Source organism: Camellia sinensis, chromosome 1 (genome assembly GCF_055761805.1).
Source record: "Camellia sinensis isolate YWXY chromosome 1, ASM5576180v1, whole genome shotgun sequence".
Classification (NCBI taxonomy): domain Eukaryota; kingdom Viridiplantae; phylum Streptophyta; class Magnoliopsida; order Ericales; family Theaceae; genus Camellia; species Camellia sinensis.
The window spans coordinates 221602188-221624594 of record NC_138961.1 but is presented as its reverse complement, the minus strand read 5'-3'; the positions used below and the strand labels follow the sequence as shown (position 1 = coordinate 221624594).

Genomic DNA, 22407 nt, shown 5'->3' with positions numbered 1-22407 from the left:
TTTTTATAAAATGACAAAAAATACACTTATTTAAGTCATTCTAAACAACCTCAAGGGTTAAAGCTAGCTAATCGAAAAACTCAAGACCTAGCAAGTTCCAAATCAATATTTAAATGGGCTTTCTAGTGATGGCCATTTGTGATGGCTGATTCTATGGTTTAATTTCTAGGGCGAATTATATTAATAGTCTCTATAGTTTGGGATTTGTATCACTTTAATTCTTGACTTTTCAATTGTAACACATTTGACTCTGAATTTTGAATCTTGTTCTAAATAAGGACAATTGAAGATATTATTAGATTTTTCAAGGATAAAATAGTCAATTTGATAAAATATAAATTAATTTGACAAAAATAAATGTCAAACAAATATTTTTGAATTTTTAAAAATTATTTTTATCCACTAAGAATAAAATCATGTAAAATTGATAAATTTTTTAGACTTTTTTTTTAACCAAATTAATTTTTATTATGTGTTTGGATGATGATCATGTAAAATTAATTTTTTAAAATTAATCATGTAATTTTTATTAATTTTTATCAATTTTACATAATTTTATCATTGGTGGATAACAATAATTTTTGAAAAGTTATAAATACTTTTTAAGTTTATTTTTGTCAAATTAGTTTATATTTAATTAAATTGACAATTTTGCCCTTGAAATTAACAATGGTATCTTCAATTGTCCTTATTTGGAACAAGATTCAAAATTCAGGGTCAAATGTGTCACAATTGAAAAGTCAAGGACCAAAGTGACACGAGTCCCAAACTATAAAGACTGTTAGTGTAATTTGCCCAAATTTCAATTGATGGCCATTTGGAATGGTCTAATTTCCAGACAATCATGGCAATTCAGTCACAAGTTTTTGTAGATATTTAGACAAAATCTCTAGTTTAATAGTAGAATTGTGAATTCTTAGAAATGTTATAAAACTGACTCTTGATTTGGGACTCACATCTATTGAAGTCGAATCTAATACTTTGATTCTTGTAAATTTGATAAGGAACAACTGTAACCATCAACACCATTTTAGTAATATTGTTTTTGACTGTAAGTTCTTCTTGAATAGTCTTAAATAGCCAATCGTTAAATACATCTTTAGGGAAGCAAATAAAAGTACAAATGCATTAACAAATCATGAGATGCTTATGGTGAATGGTAATTTTTATGTCTTCTTCTACCCTCCAACAAATTATATTTCCTAGCTGGTTATGTATGATACTATGGGGATTTTATATCCCAGATTTATGCACCAATCTTTTCTTTCTATGAAATCCTTATTTACCCCCCCCCAAAAAAAAAAAAAAAAAAAAAAAAAAAAAAAAAAAAAAAAAAAGATCAAAGTTGCCCCCAGTCCTTGTTAGCCACCCATGCAATTATATGTCAATAATTGTTTTATGGGTTTAATGTGAAACATGAGAATGAAGGATGTGGTGAAATAAATCAACTTATAAGTTTTAGTCAAATAAATTCTTAAGGAGTGTTTGAGAATTTATTTTTTAATAACTTCTTAGTTTTTTAATAAAAAATATATAAAAAATAAAAATAAAAATTTAATAATTTATAATAATTTTTTGATTACAAATTCTAATTTCCAAATAAGATCATAATTTCACTAGTCTTATTTGATTTGTAAGGGTTTCCCTACCCACTAGGCTTCCTCATTCAAAGAGTTCCATCATGTGAATATGACAGCGACACCCATCAGACTACCTTATTGAAGGAGAAGGATCACGTGAATAAAGTTGCCTCATTGATTATTTAACACAATCACCATCATGCCCATCATTAAGCTTTATGAATGGCAATTGGGGGGTTTTAAAAATGAAAAATGACTTGCACTCCCAATTTTAAAGGAGTCCGGATTCTCGACCGTCTTTTTCGGCGGCCGTCTCAGTAGCCCTTTAAAATGATGTTGTTTTGGGATTTTTTTTTTTTATTTTATTTTTTTTCTTTCTTCTTCCTCGTTCTGGCCGAACCAGAGGCGAGGGGAGGGGAGGGGAAGAAGAGAGAGAGGGGGAGGGGAGGGGAGCCACCGGTGGGCCGGACTGGAGGGGGCCATAATCATCGGGGGAGGAGGAGGAGGAGGCGGAGGCGAGGCGACGATCGGACGGCTGGACGACCTGCGACGGCGGAGGCGAGGCAAGGCGACGATCGGACGACCTGCGACGGCGACCCTCCCCTCCCCTCCCCTTCCTCTCTCTCTTCTTCCTCTCCCCTCCCCTCCCCTCCCCTCTGCTCTGGTTCGGCCAGAACGAAGAAGAAGAAAAGAAAAGAAAAAAAAAAAAAATTCAAAAACCCCCAAAACGACGTCGTTTTGGGGGGTTGCCGGGTAGGGCCGCCGGGTAGGACGGCCGAGGATCCGGATTCATTTTAAAGACCCTCAGTGACCCAGCTGATGTGATAGTACGTGATTGGTTGAATTTTTTTTTTTTTTTGATTTTTTCTTGGTCCACGGCCTCCCACGTAGAATGGGGGTGCTGGGATCACCCCAACTGGAGGTCCCTAACACGGCTCTTTAAAAATTGATAAAAAATTAATTTAAAATTAATTTAATTTTTTGTGAGTAATGTAATTTAAAATGAATAAAAAATTTAAAGTTGACTTTTTCCTAATTTCCCAAAAAAACTTCTGAGTTTGTAGCACTTCACTCCATTTCATATTGGGAATGATTTGTCCACAGTTGAATTTCTAACTGTTGTGAATTCAACGCTCAAATTTTGTCATATAAATAAAGTGAGAGATTTATTTGAAAATATTTTTTTAAGTGTTTGTATTCTAATTAGACATGGTTTGGGATAATGAAAAAAAGTCAAAAAATTAAAAAATTATTTAAGAAGTTAAAAAGTTATCACTATTTATCAAAAAAAAATTAAAAAATTAATTTTCAAACAATTCTGAAGTTCCACAGGCGCAGATCACATTTTAGAAAAATTGCACTGATTTAGGTGCACAAATAACGTTGTGCTGTTCGGCCCGTGGGGGCCCATCACGAGTCCCGTTTTAATAATCTGAACCGTTTAATATGTACAACTCGTCGAGTACTATATGCTTGTAAAAAATCACATTGATCAGATATCGGTAAGTATATGATCAAATCAGTTAAAATTTATAAAATGGATGGTATTATAGTTAACGGTTGAAAAAAAACTAATCCGATCAGATAGCTATCGATATCCGATCAACGTGATTTTTACAAATATATAGTACTCGACGAGTTTTACACATTGAACGGCTTTGATTAGCAAAATGAGACCCGCGGTAGGCCCCCACGGGCCGAACAACACCTTCAATTCACTGCCCGAAAAGCAGGGAACCATCTCCTCCCATTCTCCGCACATGGTGTCCCACCTTCAATCCCACCGTATACCCTAATCCATCGTAATCTTCTCATATACACTAATTTATATAATTTTTTAATATATATTTTTTCGTAAAAGTCAAAAAGTTATTCCAAACGATCATTTTTTTTCCTCAACTTTTTGGTCCAAAAAGTCAAAAAGTGCATTTATTTATGATACCCAAAACAACCCATTAGTCTATAAGATATTATTATATTTTAATAAATTCTATTATTTGGACATTTGATTAACCAAATCCTAATTCTCATATTTAAAGCATTTTATGAATATTTTTACCCTTACAAATATTTTTTAAACGGTTAGCAATTTGGTAATGTGAACATTCACATCATGAAACATTAACACTGTAATTGTGAATATTATTATTAGAAATATTTTGATAATTATATCACTCATAGAATTTATTGAAATATAAAAAAATAATATAAATTAAATAAAATATAAGTAAATAAAAATAAATTTATAAAAAAGTGTCCCAAATAAAATAAGTCAAAATCTCTCTATAATTTTGAGCGAAAAGAAAATCTAATCAAGCGCCGAGTTAGAATATTTTATTAATTTTGATTGATGAGAGATTTTAATTGTCTAATCCAATTGAATTCACAACTAGAGACAAGTCATTCTCTTTTATATTATTGTAGATGAGATGTACTAATAAAAATATGAGATAATAAGATATATAAAAATAAGAGATGATATGATATATTATGATATATTACCAATAAAGATTTGTAAGTATATTACCAGTAATGAAAATAAAAAATATATATAAAATGACAAATAAATAAGTAAAAAATATGTTATGTATAATATTTTAATATTTTAACCTTATTATATTTAAAAAAAGTAAATTAAATATATTTAAAAAAATATAATTTGTAACCAGAAAATTTTGGATCCCAACAGGAAGTGTAAGGAGTCTAATCATCCTGTCTATCGGGTGATTCTATTTGCATCAAAATAATAACTCAATACGTCTAATTAAAATTTTGAAATTTTTATTCCTGTTATATTTTAATTTAAATTTACTAATAAAGACAATAAATATTGAATTCTAAAATAATTTTTTTTTTCTCATGGTACACCCAAACACTTATACGTATATTCAACCATCTTCATATTTTTTTCAAAATTTTATTATTTTTTTGTCATCTTCTTCCTCACTTCTTAAACTCTAATCCATTTTACCAAAATTCACCATTATCATCAATATCATTATTTTTTATTAAAAAAAGTAAAATCAAAATTTTGAGTCATGAAAGTAAGAAAAAGTAAAATTAAAATTTTGAATCATAAAAAATGGTTGATTTGTGACAAAAAAAAAAATCTCCTATTGTTATTGTGATGTTATTAATTCCGTGATTGGTATATATCAATTACCCAAACAACATTCACATAATAAAAGCACGCATTGTTGAAACATCTAAAACACGGCACAGTTACTGTGATGGACGACATCCTAGACTTATCCAACCAATTCCAGGTGTTGAAAGTCTGCAAAGTCTCACAGATGGTGGTTCAACCTGCTCACAACCTTGCGAGAAGGGTCATGGCAGGATGAACTTTGTTTTTCTTTGCTGTTCTGTTTTTGTTTTTCAGTTTGATTTGTAGTTAGCTTGTGCTTTGTGCTATGTATGTAAGTATGTACTGCTACTTGGTTATATATATCTACTTGCTTTTGTGCTATGTATGAAAGGTTTTTCAAAGTGATGTAAATTTGGTGTTTTTGATTTGTTTATTATTTGGGTGTAGCTTGAAGGGTAATTTAGAAAAAAAATATAAGTTGTGTTTAGTAGAGTTTTCTAAATATAATTTGAGAATAGAATTGTATTTTGAGTTTGTGAGTTTTGGAATTATGATTTGAGTGTGAAAAATTTGTTTGGTGAATGAGTTTTGAATTGAGTGAGAAATTTTTGATGTGACATATGATACAAAAATTTATGATTCATAACCAAACACACAATTTAAAATTCTATTCAAAATTCGGAAAATATTTTTTATTGAATATATAAAAATTAACATGTGTCAATTAAAAAAATAAATAAATTATGCACTGTTCCCGTCAACTGGCCGGACTGTCGGACGTCCGGTTAGCCGAAATTATTCTGCCTTGGATAGAGTTTTCAAAAATGAGTGTGGAATTAATTTTTAAAAATCAAAAACAAATATGGTGTGTAAATCAAAACCTGAAAATAACATTCCAAAGTTCTACTAAACATAGCCATATAGTGCATTGAAAGTAATTTATAACCTAAATAATTTAATAAAAACGTATTAAAAAATTGAATGTACGTAAAAGATTTTTTAGGTGAAAATAGATTCACTCCAGCCTATCATGGGTAGGCTTCTTTCATTTGTATCGCGTTTATATGGGCAGAAATAGCTTAAGATGGCCCAAACTTGTTTTTCCGATAACCAAGCCCAATATTGAGATGGCCCAAATTTTGATGATAAGCCAGCCCAAAGATTGTGTGGGATTGAAAAATTAAGGAGCGAAAACAAACACTATATAAATGCTATTATGCGCTGTCCATGAAATTGCTGAAAGCGGAAGTGTACAGTTGGCGGAGCGTGTTATACACACTAATTAGTCACTAACTAATATATTAATTAATATTATAATATAATTTAAAAAATATATATATATATTTTTAATATTTATCATGTAATTAATTAATAAAGGGCATAATAATTAATTAATAAAGGGAATAATAATTATCATGTAAAGGGAATAATAATTATCATGTAATTAATTAATAAAGGGAATAATAATTATTAATACATAATAATTATTTTTTGATATTGATATTTATAATATACTAGGCAACAATTCGTACCTGCATCTTCGCAGTATTCCTTCAGCATTCGTTCTTCCTCACTCATCTCGAAAGCGTAAACCACACACCTTAACCTTCACTCATCAATGGCGGATTTCGATTCCAGGTGCTCATACATACATATATTTACATTTATATAGTTTTATACATGTGACATTCATGTATAATTCCTTATTATGCGATTTCTGATTCTAATTCTCTCGGTCTTTCGAATTATTAATATTAAACAGACAGAAACTCCCCAAATAATGGAAAATCAGGAGTTTCAATCGTCGTTTTTTGTTTTTGTTTTTGTTTTTTGGGATTTTTAGTTATGTGATTATTTGAGTTTTGAAACATTTGTACGTTTTTTTTTGGGTTAGGGTTTTGCATCAATTTGGTTACAACGGTGACAGCACATCTGAATCCAACGAATCCGCTGCCTATGCGGAGATTGTTGTAATACGTCATGGTGAAACAGAGTTTAATGCCACGAAGAGAATGCAGGTCTGCTTGCTTCACTTTTATCATTTACAACATATATATTTGTTTTTTTTGGTTGGAATTTGGTGATATATATATATATATATATACATACGTTTCAATTATGACCAAATTGGGATGTTTGTTTATTGCATCAAGTATTCAAATAATTGGCATCTATGTCCTTTCAGGCATTATATGAGGCAGTTTAGGGCTTAATACATTAAATTTAGTAGTTTTGGACTAGCACTGATCTGTTCTGGATGAAAATTTATTCCGAATATTTTGGGTAATATTGTGAAATAGTACAACTTGACACAAACACGATGTCTTCTGTTTGTTGCAAAAATGGCATTGTCCACATGGAGGGTTAATATTCACAAAAGAGATTGGCACAGGAATTAAGGCCTTGTAGCAAATTCAACTTGCCTGGTAGTAGATTTGGGATGCCTTGTATTGAACTAAACATGTCTACTAACAAACTGAATAGGCCTCACAACGAATAAAACAAACCTTGTATATTTGGCAGTCCATCCACAAGTATGAAAAGTGTTGAGAGTGCTGAGGGAAGGCATCATGCTATGCCTTCTAGTTGCCTAGAACTTAGAGTGGATCCATGGTGGTGCATGTCATGGGGTAGTGACAAGTGCAGAGGTGACATGCACACTGTGAACTCCCATGTTGGGCATGGTCAATGGGCAATTACAATGTCGGACATGTGTGTGACAGAGAAAAAGATAAGATCGAACCCACTAATGTTTTAAACGGAAAATGAGAGCACCAAGCGTTGAAGGGTGGTTATGGGTATGGGACTCGTAGATGTAGATGGAAATCTACTCCTAAATATGCTCAATGCAATTTACATGGGTCTCTATATGGCAAGGTTTTAAAAAGCGGCCGTAACCGTTACGTAACGGTTTTGGCAGTTACCGCCATCCGTTGCGGCCGCTTTTGCAGTGTGAATGAGATTCACAGGTGTGTCGGTCGTAGCGGCTGCCGTAGCGGTCGTAACGGCGCCGTAATAGCCGTAACGGCCTGTTACGCACCGTTACTTAAAGGTTCCAAACTGTTTCTTTTAAAAAAATACATAAAAAAAAACTGAAAATGGGAGAAGAGGGATGGAGAGAAGAGGGAAGATAAAGAGAGAAAATGGAGGAGCAAGAGATAGAGAGAGAGAAAAGGGAAGATGAACATGTTATTGATTTGTTGAAACTGTAAGACCTATGCTATTCTATTCAGCTGTTATCACTAAACCATTTTGTTTGTGTGTGCCTATCTATATATTGTTTGAAAATAATAATAATAATAATAAGTGTGGTCATTATTTATTTGGTTTGGTTAAAATATGTATATATATATATATATACATATTTTAACCAAACCAAATAAATAATGACCACACTTATTATTATTATTATTATTTTCAAACAATATATTCTCTTACTTTTGTCAGTGTTTATCTTATATATAATAGTTAGTGATTGATTTTTTGTATAATATAAAGTCATTAATTATTAAAATAAAATATAAAAAACTCAGTTTATAGTGATTTAAAAATATGAAATATATTGAATCATATTTAAAAATTTACAAAAATTGATCAATATTTATTTTTAACCCAATAAATATGATCATGGAAAAAAAATATGCGTATCGGTAAGTTTTTTTTAAATTGTGCGAAAAATAAAAAAATTCACGGTTCCGGTTACCGCAACCGTTAAACACCCCGCAACCGCAACCGTCACCGTTACGGCGACCGCAACCGCTTTTCAAAACCTTGCTATGGGGGAATAGTGGCTCTAGAAAGAGAGGGACACATGGCACAAAGGGAGTGAAAGAAGATATTTGTAGCAGTTGAAAGAGTGTGCAACAGTGCTGAGAACATGGTTGAAGCAACTCAACTTTATCTTTAGTTATCCAAACAAGAGAGAGGATGCTTTCATCCTTTCTATTATTTGTTCCATTTCCTACTTCTGGTTGTCCTTTCTTTCTTTTATTACATACTTAATCAAATGGACTCTCAATAGCTGTGTGCTGTGTCAATGGATCAATAACAGTAAGATGTGAGACACTTGAATCCCAAACATAACAGGATGAAAATGATGAATAAAAATTTGTAGCCTAAAGAGTCCTTAAATTCCCACTATGTTACTGTAGATGTATTAGTACACGATCGTGTTTCCCAACAATCCTCTTTCTAAAATTTGTATTTTTTATGATTACTATTTTTGTAATAATATCAATCAGTGTTTGGTTTTAATTTTTTGAATTTAATTTTTTAAAAATTAAGTTTTTTGTTTTTCATGTTTTTTTGTTTTTAGTGAATATTTTTAAAATTTTAAGAAATTTTTTTTAACGTTTTTTAGATATATCTTACTTAGATATATCTAAAAAAGTAAAATATTTATAAAAAAATATTTTAAAAAATCAATAAATGTACAAGAATATAAAAAATATACTGAATTCTCATATTTTTTTTTTGTTTTGAATTTTTGATAGTTAATGAATTTTCTAAAGATTTTTTCACAAATATTATACTTTTTAAGTGTATTTATATTAGGTGTATCTGAAAATTAAAAAAATTGCTTAGAATATTAAAAAAATTCAGTAAAAACAAAAAAACACAAAAAACAATCAGTGTGTTTGGGTTCAGTTTTCTGAATTCAATTTTTTAAAAATTGAGTTTTTTGTTTTTCATGTTTTCTTGTTTTTAGTGAATATTTTTAAAATTTTAAGTAATTTTTTTACTTTTTTAGATGCACCTTACTTAGATGTACCTTACTTAGATGTATCTAAAATAGTAAAATATTTGTGACAAAATATTTTAAAAAATTAATAAATACACAAAAATACGAAAATGTATTGAATTTTCGTATTTTTTTACTTATATTTTTTGGTATTTAGTATATTTTTTAAAGATTTTTTTCACAAATATTATACTTTTTAAGTGTATTTATGTTAGGTGTGTCTAAAATATTTTTAAAAAAATATTAAAATATGAAAAAAATTCATTGAAAACATTAAAATACGAAAAATAAAAAGTAGAATTTTTTGAAAACTGTTTTCTGAAAACTGGAACCAAACAATGAATAAATTTCAATTTTCTGAAAAGTGAATCCTGAAAATCCAAACAAAACAAGATAATATTCTTGTTTTCCATTTGAAGGTTGTGAATAATAATAATAATAATAAATAAATAAACCCTGCTCTCTCTCTCTCACTCTCTCTCTCTCTCTCTCCATAATTTCCTTCTATACCCACTATATCTGCATTAGAGGTATAGTTTCTGGTCAGATTTATCTCTATTTTGTTTATTTATTAATTTATTTATATATTTTTAACCAGGGCCAGCTGGATGTTGAATTAAATAATGTTGGGAGGGCGCAAGCAACTGCAGTAAGTAATGAATCATAAAACATGCTTGTACACACTTGGCCTTTACATTGCTTGACAAATTATTCATTTCTCTGTGAAGGTAGCTCATCGATTATCTAGGGAGCGTAAGGTCTCTATTGTATACTCGTCTGACTTGAAGAGAGCCCTTGATACAGCAGAGGCAATAGCAAGCAGCTGTGGCGGTTTGGAGGTATGAATATGGAATGACATTGAAAATGTGGCACTCCTTAGTAGTTAAAAATAAAAAGACAAGAGTAAGTTATCAGTTATGTATGGCTTAATTTAATGCATTTATTTATTCAATTTTCTGACCAATCATTTGTTTTGGCAATATGTAGAGTTCTGCTAAACTAGATTTATAATGTGGAATCAACTCGAAGGGGTAAAAGAAATATTTGACTTGCATTGGTAGCATTTGGGAATTGATAATGACAAACAAAATGGCTGTCACATGCATCATGATGATGCATCTATGAAGTTATGTGGAATGTAGAAGAGGCAATTCAACATCATTGATTGATTAAATCCCACCCTCTTATGTATTCACTGTAGTACCTTGTGTAAAACTTAAACGTGATTAGGTTTGACAATTTCTGTTAGGGGTTAAATGTGTCTTGCAGTCTATGGTCACCTTGTTTACTTCTCACGGTTACATGTTTGGTTAATTTGGATTTCTATTGTTTGATTTCTTTTTAGAGACTTTGGTCCTGAAGAGCTTTTCAGGATATTCATATGAATTTGGTTGGTGCTTTGAAATAATTAGAAAGGTTGAAGCAAATCATTGGAACACTGATAGATTTAATTGAAGTGGATTGTAGTTGCAGATTGTAGATGACCCCATTTGATGGGACTTAAGGTTTGGTTTGGTTTGGTTTGGATTATAGTTGTAGATTTGGACAACAGGAATGCTATTTGAAATTAGGATCATACCTTCTGAGTGTTGTAATAGCTGACATGTTCTTGGTATGTTAAATAGTAGTCTTCATTGAAGGAGAAATAGGCAATTGGAATAAATGATATGTCTTTGATTGATTAAGAAACTATGTTCTGGCCATCTTAGGTTTTGATTTATTCATGAAGCCATGCCATTGTTGCAAGTTAGAAAAGTTCAATCATATCTTTGGATTTGATCTTAGGGTGTCAACCGTCTCATTCCTTTTTATTTTTTTTGTCAGATTATTAAAGAACCGGACCTACGGGAAAGACATTTGGGAGATCTTCAAGGTCTTGTACACCATGAAGCGGCCAAAGTTTGTCCCAAGGCTTACCGAGCTTTTTCATCTCGTAGGACAGACCAAGAAATCCCAGTGAGAGCTTTGTTCTTGTGAAGTTATGATCAATAAATAGTTAATTGCACGTTTGTCTTTGAACAGAAGCAGTGTAGGATATGGTTGCTTAATAGGTCAGGCTGTGACCAATTCGGTGCTTCCTTTTGTGCATGGCCAGAAACAAATTTATACATGTTAGATGGTTGGAGGAGCTTTTAAACTCGTAGTTTACGTTACACGGACTCGGGTGTGGGTATCAGATGCGGGTGCGGGTGCGGGTGCGGGTGCTTATCTAGGAGTCGGACACTTCAAAATTAAAAATTGAAGATATGTGGATATAGATCCAAATTTGAATACGGATACAGGGATATGATAAATAGTTATTTTTTAAATTTATTTATTATTTTTTATCTTATGTATTATTTTTATTGATAATATTTTTAATTTATCTATATAATTTATTTTTTTATTTTTAATTGATATATATAATATAAATAAAAAATTTAACAAATAAGGAATAATAAAATATGTTAAAATAAAAAAAAATAAAATTGGATGATTTATTTGATAGATTTTATTAATTTTTTTTTTATATATATGATTTAATTAGATATATTATTATATAACAAATTATATTATTTATTTATTATATGTTAGAAACAGAGGGGGAGAGAGAGAGAGAGAAGAAGAAGAAGAAGAAGAAGAAGAGAAGACAGAGAGAGAAAAGAGGAGATTGACACAAATGAAGACAGAGAGATGACGACACAGATCTTCACCCTGTCGAAGTCGCGACTAGGTTCTCACCTTGTTCTCTTCTCTTTTGTTTCTTTTGAATATAACCGTATCCATTTGTAAAGTGCCGTATCCCAGCTGTATCCCGGGCCCGTACTCGTGTCGTGTCGACACAGGTACTTCCAAAATTCTGAAGAGTCTGTGTAACGTGGAGAGGGACTATATAAACATGATTATGAATACATTATGCATGTCGCTTGGTGTCAAGCCTACTTTGGCATTTCCATTGATCCATTATGTTTTTTTGTACTATATTTGCAGGGTGGTGGAGAAAGTCTTGATCAACTTTATGACCGCTGCACATCTGTACTGGAGAGAATTGGTAGCAAGCATAAAGGTACTAGTAGATTAATGAGCCTGTTGTCTTATTCCTATTGATGCTATTTGAGTCTTAACATTGACATTTTAACCTTTTCAAGTTTAAGGTTGCTTACCCATGATCAAGCTTTTAAAAGCAGAATGGCTCATTGTATTATATTTCTGCATTGTTGCATATATCCATTGCAGGAGAGCGAGTAGTCATGGTCACTCATGGTGGTGTCATTAGAACACTTTATGAGCTGGCTTCCCCAAGTGGGCAGCCCGGTAGGGTACTGAACACGTCTGTCAACATATTTCACTTGTCTGATGGGGATATTTGGACCATAAAGTCCTGGGGCGATGTTAGTCATCTTAGCCAAACCGAATATCTGGAGTCGGGTTTCGGTGGGGACACAACTTCTGGTTAGTTCATGTATGTGCGCTGCATTTTCAGTCATTTAGCTCAAGCAGCGGCATGTTGGATTTTTCAGAAAATGGAGAAAATATTTTTACACTGTTATTGTACTTATATAATCAATTATTTCAGCCGTATGGCATTGGGATAAGTTTATTATGCTATAATATGACACAGTTTTTACTGTTTCTTTTTGGAGTAAAATTTTTCATGATAAGACGTGCCAAAGTTTTACTTGGTGTTTTATAGAAGCAAGTTATATTGGTTTGATCTATTATTTTTGCCCCATAGATGAATTGATTTTTTTTTTTTTTTTGGATAACCCTTATAGATGAATTGATTTTGCTAATTTGATTGGAGTGTTCTAGAAATATTTGCTTTTACAGGCTTGTTACTACCTATAAATGCGCGTTATAAGAGAGACTTCTTCCACAGGTATGGTATCCACATCTCATCTTGGCTTAGCATACATCATAGCCTTGAACTTATACTTGTTTTTTTTTTTGTTTTTTTTGAACAAAATGTTTGTTAATTAGACTAGTCTCAATTGATTAAAAGCCTTTCATTGTTAGGAGTTGGGTGTTGCTTCTAGATGCTTCCATTAAGTGGGGTCCACTCATTCATGTGAACTTTATTAGGGTAGTTATCAATCAAATTCGGTTCTGCTACAGACCTCGAGAGATAGAGGTGCGAATGGCTTGAATTGAGCTGGTAGTCCATTCTTGCACCAAACCCTGTGTACATTTCACGCGCCTTGAAGACCCAAGAGAAAACAAATCAGCGTATTTAGGAGATAGAGAGAGAGAGATGACCACGACCCAGAGGGCTTGACCCCGACGACGACGACGACGACCTAGGTGGCCATCGACGACGAAGAAGATCCAATTCCTCTAGTTTCTCTGAAAATTTCAGCCTCCACCCACTAAGAAGCAACTGATTCATGGGTTAGTATTGAGGTATTGCTTCAAACATATTCTTTGCTTTACATTGGTTGAAATTTTCTTAGTCTATGATTTTGCTCCTGTTTGCTTCATATCACCAGGCCCTTTAATTTGTTTCAAACATGATTTTGGTATTTTTGTATTGATGCACTCTATGTGTTTGTTGAAAGTCTACATAGAAAGATTTTTTTTGGTTATTGATGCATTCTTTCTGTATTGATGCATTTTGTGGATTTGAGGCCATTTTCTGAGTGAACATTTTCTTCTTCTTTTGGGATGTATATGATTTGTGGAAGCTCCAGTCAATTTCATTCATCTGAAAATATTTTGTCACTTGTTCTTTTTCCCTTTGTGAATATTTTGAATGTTTTCTCTGTTGCTATTATTGTTGATTTGCCATTGGCCATTTATGCATGATGCTGCTATTAATGTCTAGCAAATGCTTATTTAATGCTTTGTTTCCATCCTCTTTCAGTAATTAGATATATTCTCATTGCTCACTGCGGCTAATGTGAATGGTTTGTCATTACCCCATCTTTACTTGTCAAGTTCATATAGGAGATTTTTGTAATTCTTTATCTTAGAAGTATTCTATAATTTTTCAATTTTTTGCCTAGGAGTTGTTTATTGCTTCTTCTTCTTCTTCATTTTTTTTTTTAAAAAAAATTTAAATTTAATATTCATTTATTTTTGATAATTTGTATTAGACTGTTTAGTGCATGTACGAGCACAAAATTATCTTCTTGTATAATCCTGTTGATCAAGTCTACGCTCCTCTAAACGTTGTCGCTTTACTCCCTGAAAGCACAAACGTGAGCTAGCTAGCGGGTGTGTCCCGGATATCTCTCCGATGCCTAAGTCAGCAAAATAGACAAATAGACAAAAGCTCTGTATATTCGGGGATCAAAGTTGTGTTACCTCTCCATAGGTTCTGTTGTGAGTTTTATAACTTTTGCCTGACATAATCCTAGTAAGACTCTTTTTCCTCCATGCAGAGTCCTCATAGGAATCACACTCCTGAAAGATAATGCTTCTCCTTCAACACTCCCTCACTGCTTAAACCCAACGAGATGGTCTTACCACTGTTGGATGACAATATGATCGAGCTAACACTAGCCTTTTGTCATACTTAGTCCAGCGCCTTCCCAACTATATGACATAGCTCGGTTCTCCTCTCACTTGCACCTCAGATTGGTCTGTTTAGACCGAGCTAACTACAGCAAGCATTGACCGAGCTAACGAGAGCAAGGTCCACCATGAGAAGCCCAAATACCTCGGTTCTGAATACCATGACCGAGCTAATTCTTACCACTCCGACTGTGGTAACTGCAACTACCTTTGGACCGAGCTAACTGTAAGGTCCTTTCAATCGGCCCTTTTTACCGCGGCCCACAGAACAGCCCATTACTACGCCTTGGCCTAGCTCGGCCCTAATGCACATAAAAACTCTCTCTCAATTGCCCCTTAATTCCATCTGCGTAGCATGATTGGGATTACCTGTTACTAGCTAAAACTTGAGACTTTCAACTGAGCTAAGTTATCACCGAGCTACCGATTGGTTCGGTCAAAAACGTCCTTTCAGTCGTTGTAAAATTGAATCGCTTACGATTCTCATGGACACGTGGCAAGTCTTTATTGGTTAATTACAGCTGCCATAGCCGCCCTCGTACCTCGCAAAATTTGAACAGTCTCGCCTAAACTCATGCCTTACTCAAAACCAAACTCTACTCTTCAAATCAGAACACATCACTATTCATATGCCTTCTCTTTTTCCCTCTGAGCCTCCATTTTCCTCAATGCTGTACCTGCAAAGCTTGTGCTCTCGTCTGGCATCTTCATCGTTTGGAGCCTTATCCTCTATTTTTCCTATTCATTTCGTGAATATATGTAGTATAGACGCATATATTCATATGTTCTACAAAACGTACTCTGTAGTTTTGATGAAATGGGCAAGAACAAATAGTACCAATAAACTAGACCCCCAATCAATAGGTTCGTGCTTAAGAACACACCCTCTGGATTCAAAAAATATGAAGTTTGAATCTAGAATCGTGGTGTGACCGGGCTAAAAATCTGTTTGGGCAACTCTACGGTTAGGTACAACCGAACTAGGGAACTCTTTAGGTGTGCATCCAGCCAAACTAGATAACTTCTTCAATAACCGAACTGAAACTTCATGCCAAACTAGATAATTTCTTCAAATGACCGAACTAGAATTACGTGCCAAACCTTTAGTTTCATTTATCCGAGCTAAAGTCCTTTGCACCAACCGAACTAAAAACATATAGTATTCCTCATAGCCGAGCTAGGTTTATACTTATCTTGCCTTTATACTTAGTACGGTCCAACGATCTGTGCTTAACACTTTTCCTTTTCACTTTGCAGACTGACTTAGGTTGCCCAAGCACTCCTTTGAACGCTTCAACCGAGATACTCCACTCCTTTTAAACACGAAGCTAATTTATACCTAATTTAAATCCACATGGGTAAATATAGATTTTTAATAAACTCTCCAGGGGCTATAGCCGAGTTCCGAAGGGACTACAACATCTCTAATGACGTCCGCCTCTCACTAGCCGAGCTAGACACGATTCCATGGGAAAAATCGGGCTTCGTTCCCTTCACTGTCCTTTCCATTGTTGAAGCCGGACTTCGATTCCCTGTTCAACCTCTTCTTTGCGAATTCCTTAGGCAAACTAGGATATGCCCAACCCAACTTAGCACCAATTCATACAGAATAATAAATGGCATCGCCGAGCTAAATCGCCGGCTTGGCCTTAACCTCGGTTTAGCCGAACTATTCCACCAATACTCCCTTGGCCAGAATGAAGATGGCTGGGTATATTACCTAAGAATAAGACGCCACCAAGAAAAGATAATAAAGAACACCCCAGACAAAGATGTAAATGACGACGATTTTTTCTGGGTTACTGGTAACTTTAAGGACCAGGAAGTCCAAATACCAGGAGACCGCATCAACTGGAATAAAGGAGTAGCCGGTATAATTACCTCGGCTTAGTTTTGTGCCTTCTTTACTCTGTTTATAAGTTTGGCACCGTGCTAACCGTTGGCTTTTTTCCATATACAGATTTGGACCATCTAAAGTCGCAGCATAGTTATTCCAACCTAGATGCACTCCGCGCCGCGCTTCGATATCGCGAACGAGGTTAGGCCCAGCTACTCAACTTCGAACTGACATACAGATACAGCAGCAGGAGGAAGACCAGGGTGACAGACTTCCTCTTGGGACCCTCACTTGAACCAGATCCAACACTACCTGAAATCAACCTAATCCCATTAACTGCAGAACAAGAAATGGTCAAAAAGAGAGCAGTAAGAGCCCTTATCACTGAAACAAATTAGGCCGAGATACCATAAGCCGGCCAGACACAAGAGGCTGTGGTAGCCTTTCCAACTGCTCAGCCGTCCTCATCTTGGCCAAGCAAGCGTGCTCGGACTTCCACCACGGAGCCACGCCTTGTTGGCGATGATGAAACCGTGCTTCTCCAAACCACGCCACCGAGCCTATAGCCTGAGCGTTCTGACCGGGCTAGCTCCTCTGAGTGGGCCCTGAAGTTATCTTACCGGAACCGAGCCATTCGAGACACCGATTCAGTGGTGGCAGACAAAGACCACACGCTCGCCTTCAACCTGGCTAAGAGCGTGTGCTTGCCCTCTAACATGGAACACCATGATCATCTCACTGAGCTGAAAGCCATCTGCTCGGCCACCAAATCGATGGTGTTGGTGAGTATTTTTTCCTTTGTTTTTCTCTTTTTGTGCATCTGTTAGCTCGGTTTTCACTCAAAATTGCTTACCGTCCTCATGCAGGCCATGTAGAAAAAGCATATTGCACATAAACATGTGCTGGAGCTGCGCAAGACGACAAGGCTTGCTGTGGCTGAGGCCGATAACAAGACGGCCGAGCTAAACGAAGCAAAACAAAAAATGGCCGAGCTAAACGAAGCAAAACAAAAAATGACCGAGCTTCAATCAGAAGTTGCCCGACTCACCGGGCTAGTAGATTCGGCGAAGGCAGACAAACAAAAGGCCTTGACCGAGCTGAAGGACCGCTATCTGCGTGAGCTGGTCAAGGTCGAGAAGAAGAAAAATGCCGAGATAACTGAGCTGGAGAAAAAGATGGAGGATGCGAAAGACCGCGGTTACAAGGAAGGCGAAGCCACATACATCTTGTAGTGTGAAGCTGTTAAAGATATTTTCTTCAAGTGTGGGTGAAAGGCAACGGTCTTGAAGCTCGGTTAAGGGGATGAAACCGAGGTTTTCCAGAATCCCCCTCCTCACTTTATCCCGAGCTACATGGCGGAGTATGCTAACGCCATTCAACAAAAATTTCTTCAAGTTGAGGAAGAAGAAGAAGCATCAGAGCCCAACAATGCCCCGGTCGTCGCCAATGATCCCGCTGTTCAGTCAGCTCGGGTGAAGCCTCCGGTGGAAGACTTGGTTGAAAATGTGACCGAGCTACTTGCTGAAATCGGGCTTCGAGTTGTTCTGGATGCGGATCTTGAAGACTTTTTTGCTTGATCCCGTATTTTCCTCTTTTTACTTCATTGGAAAGAATGTGTAACCGGGCTGAGGCCCCATCTTTTGTACCTTTGATTTGAATTTTCAATGAAATCTTCTTTTGTTCAACTGTTTGTTCGGTTAACTCTATGCTTGCGCTTCTTTTCTTACCATAAATGCATGAAGTATAACATTTCCTGGCCGAGATACCTATCTCGGTTTTAACCTTGTAATCTGTTTTGCCATACTTGCCAACCTCTTCAGCCTAGATCCTTATCTCGGCTGAAGAGTACTAAAAGTTGATTTATTCCAGCCAATCATTCTTCATCCTAGATCCTTATCTCGGCTGAAGAGTACTAAGTGTTGGTTTTTTCAACCAACCACTTCAGCCTTGATCCTTATCTCGGCTGTAGAGAGCTCAAAGTTGGTTATTCCTGGCAATTTAGAGGTAAGTGTTTGGTTATTCCTGCCAAACTTTTTCAGCCTAGATCCTGATCTTGGCTGAAGAGAGCTCAAAGTTGGATATTCCTGCCAATTTAGAGCCAAAGTGTTGGTTATTCCTGCCAACTTTCTTCAGCCAAGATCAGCTCAAAGTTAGTTATTCCTGCCAACTTAGAGCCAAAGTGTTTGGTTATTCTTGCCAAACTTCTTCAGCCTAGATCCTGATCCTGGCTGAAGAGAGCTCAAAGTTGGTTATTCCTGCTAACTTAGAGCCAGAGTGTTTGGTTATTCCTATCAAATTTCTTCAGCTTAGATCCTTATCTCGGTTTTAACCTTGTAATCTGTTTTGCCATACTTGCCAACCTCTTCAGCCTAGATCCTTATCTCGGCTGAAGAGTACTAAAAGTTGATTTATTCCAGCCAATCATTCTTCATCCTAGATCCTTATCTCGGCTGAAGAGTACTAAGTGTTGGTTTTTTCAGCCAACCACTTCAGCCTTGATCCTTATCTCGGCTGTAGAGAGCTCAAAGTTGGTTATTCCTGGCAATTTAGAGGTAAGTGTTTGGTTATTCCTGCCAAACTTTTTCAGCCTAGATCCTGATCTTGGCTGAAGAGAGCTCAAAGTTGGATATTCCTGCCAATTTAGAGCCAAAGTGTTGGTTATTCCTGCCAACTTTCTTCAGCCAAGATCAGCTCAAAGTTAGTTATTCCTGCTAACTTAGAGCCAAAGTGTTTGGTTATTCTTGCCAAACTTCTTCAGCCTAGATCCTGATCCTGGCTGAAGAGAGCTCAAAGTTGGTTATTCCTGCTAACTTAGAGCCAGAGTGTTTGGTTATTCCTATCAAATTTCTTCAGCTTAGATCCTAATCTTGGCTGAAGAGAGCTCAAAACTGGATATTCCTGCCAACTTAGAGCCACAGTGTTTGGTTATTCCTGCCAAACTTCTTCAGCCTAGATCCTGATCTTGGCTGAAGAGAGCTCAAAGTTGGTTATTCCTGCCAACTTGTAGCCAAAGTGTTGGTTATTCCTGCCAACCTTCTTCAGCCTAGATCCTGATTTTGACTAAAGAGAGCTCAAAGTTGGTTATTCCTGCCAAACTTCTTTAGCTTAGATTCTGATCTTGGCTGAAGAGAGCTCAAAGTTGGTTATTGCTGCCAACTCTGCTTTTACTGCCCCTAGCTCACTAAGACTATTTTTACAGAAGAAAACAATTTATGCTGAAAAGGAAACTACTTGTTTTATTGAAAAAAGAAAAACTACAAGTATGCTTAAAGAAAACTGGGATTCCCTTTCTCTCTCTCTACGCTATTCAAGCCCAAAAACTGGGATTCCCTTTCTCTCTCTACTCTATTCAAGCCCAAAAACTGGGATTCTGTCCAGCAACATCCAGCCATATCAGCCAATCAATCGGCGGCAGTGGAAGGCTTCCGGTGTCCCTTCTTTGCACTAGCACGTTGCCTTGTTTACCCAAGCCCTAGATCCCCAAATCTCTTTCATTGACAACCAAGAAAATGTCATATTTTTGTTTTTTTTTATTATATTTATTATAAATCCTTTCCATTTAACCCCCATGATGAAAAACTTAGTGATTATTTTGTTTTTTTGTTTTTTTCATTTTTTTTTAAAATCCTCTCCATTTAAGTTGTGATTATGGAAATAGACTTGTTGAAATGTGTCGTGATTTTGAAAAATCAACTTGTTGAAATGATGAATTGAGGGCATGTGTGAGAATTGAAAGCATGCGTGATTCTCTCTAGACTTACATTTTGCATTGCAAGTGTATGACAAAGTGTCTCAATGAAATGCTTTGTGATTTTGAATAACAATACCAATTTTTCATGCTATCATAGTTTTAACAGTAAGCTTCATCAGCAAAATCATATACTATGTTCATGTAATGGAAGATACAAAGAGCGAGTACATTATTTCCCCGACCTTGTTTCACTAACCTTTAAACAGATTCAAACTGGGGAACTTAGGACTTATGGCTCTATGAAATGCTTATAACTAGCCATTAGAGTCCTCCATTTTCAATTTTCTTGGTTTCTTTTTTCATTCTATATGCCATTTGACATTATTAATCGAGACATTGTATTTTTTTTGCTGAGTTATGTATTACTTATTTGATAAAATGCTACTATTAGGAGTAACATGTCAATCGCTTACACCTCCACTAGTTCAAGCAATGGTGGTCGCCTTTTTGAAAATCGAAGTTACAAATGTGGCGAAAAAGGGGCCGTTAAGATAACAGACTCAGAAAAATCCAAGGAGGCTTTACTTCAAGTGTGCAGATAGTATGTGCGATTACTTTGCATGGTGGGTGCCTGCTAGCCAACATGGCAATGCATCAAATATCCAATGGAGGCCTAATCCTATTTATAAGAAGAATGAAGATGAGGGGAGGAATGATTCTGAAAGAAACAATGAAGCTTTGGACAAATTGGAGCGAAGATTGGAGTGGCTTGAGCCAAATGAAGGTGCTATGAAATTGCTTTCAATGACAAGTATAGTGTGTATTGGTTTTAACATTCTAATGGTGTTAATTTGTTTAATGTTAAAGTAAATGTTGTAAACTTATACATTTGATTTTGGAATGCACATATGGTTTTGTAGAATAGTTGATGAATGTGGGTATCTTTATGGATTGTGTGTGTTGCTGCTGAATGTGTGTTTTGGGGATGCTGATTCATGGTAATATGATTTATTGAATGAAATATAGGAGTACTCATTATAGTTTTTCCTACTATTGCTGTAGCTGGTTTTTTGCGCTTCTCGGAGAATCCAAATCCACTGCCAATCGCCAATGAAACCCGGTCCGGTCTCAAAACCCACGGCCGGGCCAAATAACCCACAACTGAGTCTAAAAGCTGCCTTCTAGGTGCTGCATGGCCAATACAGGTTGGAGGGATTGAACTTTGCAATTATTGCTTACCATTCTTCATCAAATTCATTTTTTGTGAAAGAATCATAAACTGCATTTTGCAAAGCAAACTTTATAGATTCATATTGTGAATATCCTCTCAATTTTTTTCAGAATTTTCTTCATTATATGTCATCAGCACCAACGATGTCGAGCCTGTGGGTAGACAATTACTATGACATTTTGCATAGCTTTGCACTAGTCAATTATTATAGCATTCAGAGGAGTGTCTGACATGCAACTTAACTAAGCTCTGAATAGCCATATAAATGTCTCAGTGTTCTCATTACATAACAACGCACAACCAAACAAAATTGGTTGTCCATGGCAATTAACTCCTACAGACGGAGCAAACGGCGCGCCATATTTGTTTGTGAGATAGATTGTGTCAAATTTGACAATATCTTCAAATGCTTTATAAACTGCCCTACTCCTTGCATCAACCCAAAATAAGTTTCGCAAGTGTCCTCCATCAAAGTCCATTGCAGAATAAAAGTTCAATTTTGTTGTTGTATCCTATAAAAATAAAGTGCAACTGATTCAGCATCTCCTACTCCAAGCCTCAATCTTCTAGCCTTCTCAATGTGATTCCTTGCATCTCGTTCGTTAAATGTTAATGCCTTATATCCCTCCGCTTCAACAACCATAGAATGAAAATTCCTAGCCACCCCTATCCATGCCTCATCGTTTATTTCTAATCTTCTTTTCATAGGAGTTAGAATTCTCTTATTCATTGCAAAATGCCGTGAG

The 22407-nt window shown here is 35.2% G+C and overlaps 1 protein-coding gene and 1 long non-coding RNA gene across 14 annotated transcripts; both read left to right on the top strand.

Moving 5' to 3' along the window:
* The first annotated feature begins 6152 nt into the window (after window positions 1-6152).
* On the top strand, window positions 6153-21354 carry LOC114259688 (phosphoglycerate mutase-like protein 4). 13 transcript variants are annotated; one of them, XR_014344879.1, is made up of 10 exons: window positions 6153-6306; window positions 6563-6686; window positions 10008-10058; window positions 10138-10248; window positions 11234-11365; window positions 12380-12455; window positions 12626-12841; window positions 13220-13268; window positions 13505-13789; window positions 20882-21354. XR_014344879.1 is itself a non-coding variant. In XM_082895969.1 (9 exons), the coding sequence occupies exons 1-9, from the start codon at window positions 6287-6289 to the stop codon at window positions 21030-21032; spliced, it is 930 nt and encodes a 309-aa protein (XP_082752095.1). In that variant the 5' UTR covers window positions 6153-6286; the 3' UTR covers window positions 21033-21354. The 13 variants fall into 13 exon arrangements, 3 of the variants coding, with proteins under 3 accessions (XP_082752095.1, XP_082752086.1, XP_082752109.1); XR_014344869.1 differs by having other exon boundaries at window positions 13472-13789; XR_014344865.1 differs by having other exon boundaries at window positions 13406-13789.
* On the top strand, window positions 16863-18424 carry LOC145802975 (uncharacterized). The gene is made up of 2 exons (XR_014344884.1): window positions 16863-17521; window positions 17606-18424. It is a non-coding gene; the product is annotated as an uncharacterized LOC145802975 (long non-coding RNA).
* Window positions 21355-22407: the final 1053 nt, after the last annotated feature.

What these genes read in the sequence shown, in the direction of transcription:
- LOC114259688 (XM_082895960.1), top strand. Translation starts at nt 6,287, where the DNA reads ATGGCGGATTTCGATTCCAG. An exon ending in GCAGCTGTGGCGGTTTGGAG is followed by an intron (nt 10,249 to 11,233) that starts GTATGAATATGG and finishes TTTTTTTGTCAG; the next exon opens with ATTATTAAAGAACCGGACCT. An exon ending in GGACAGACCAAGAAATCCCA is followed by an intron (nt 11,366 to 12,379) that starts GTGAGAGCTTTG and finishes CTATATTTGCAG; the next exon opens with GGTGGTGGAGAAAGTCTTGA.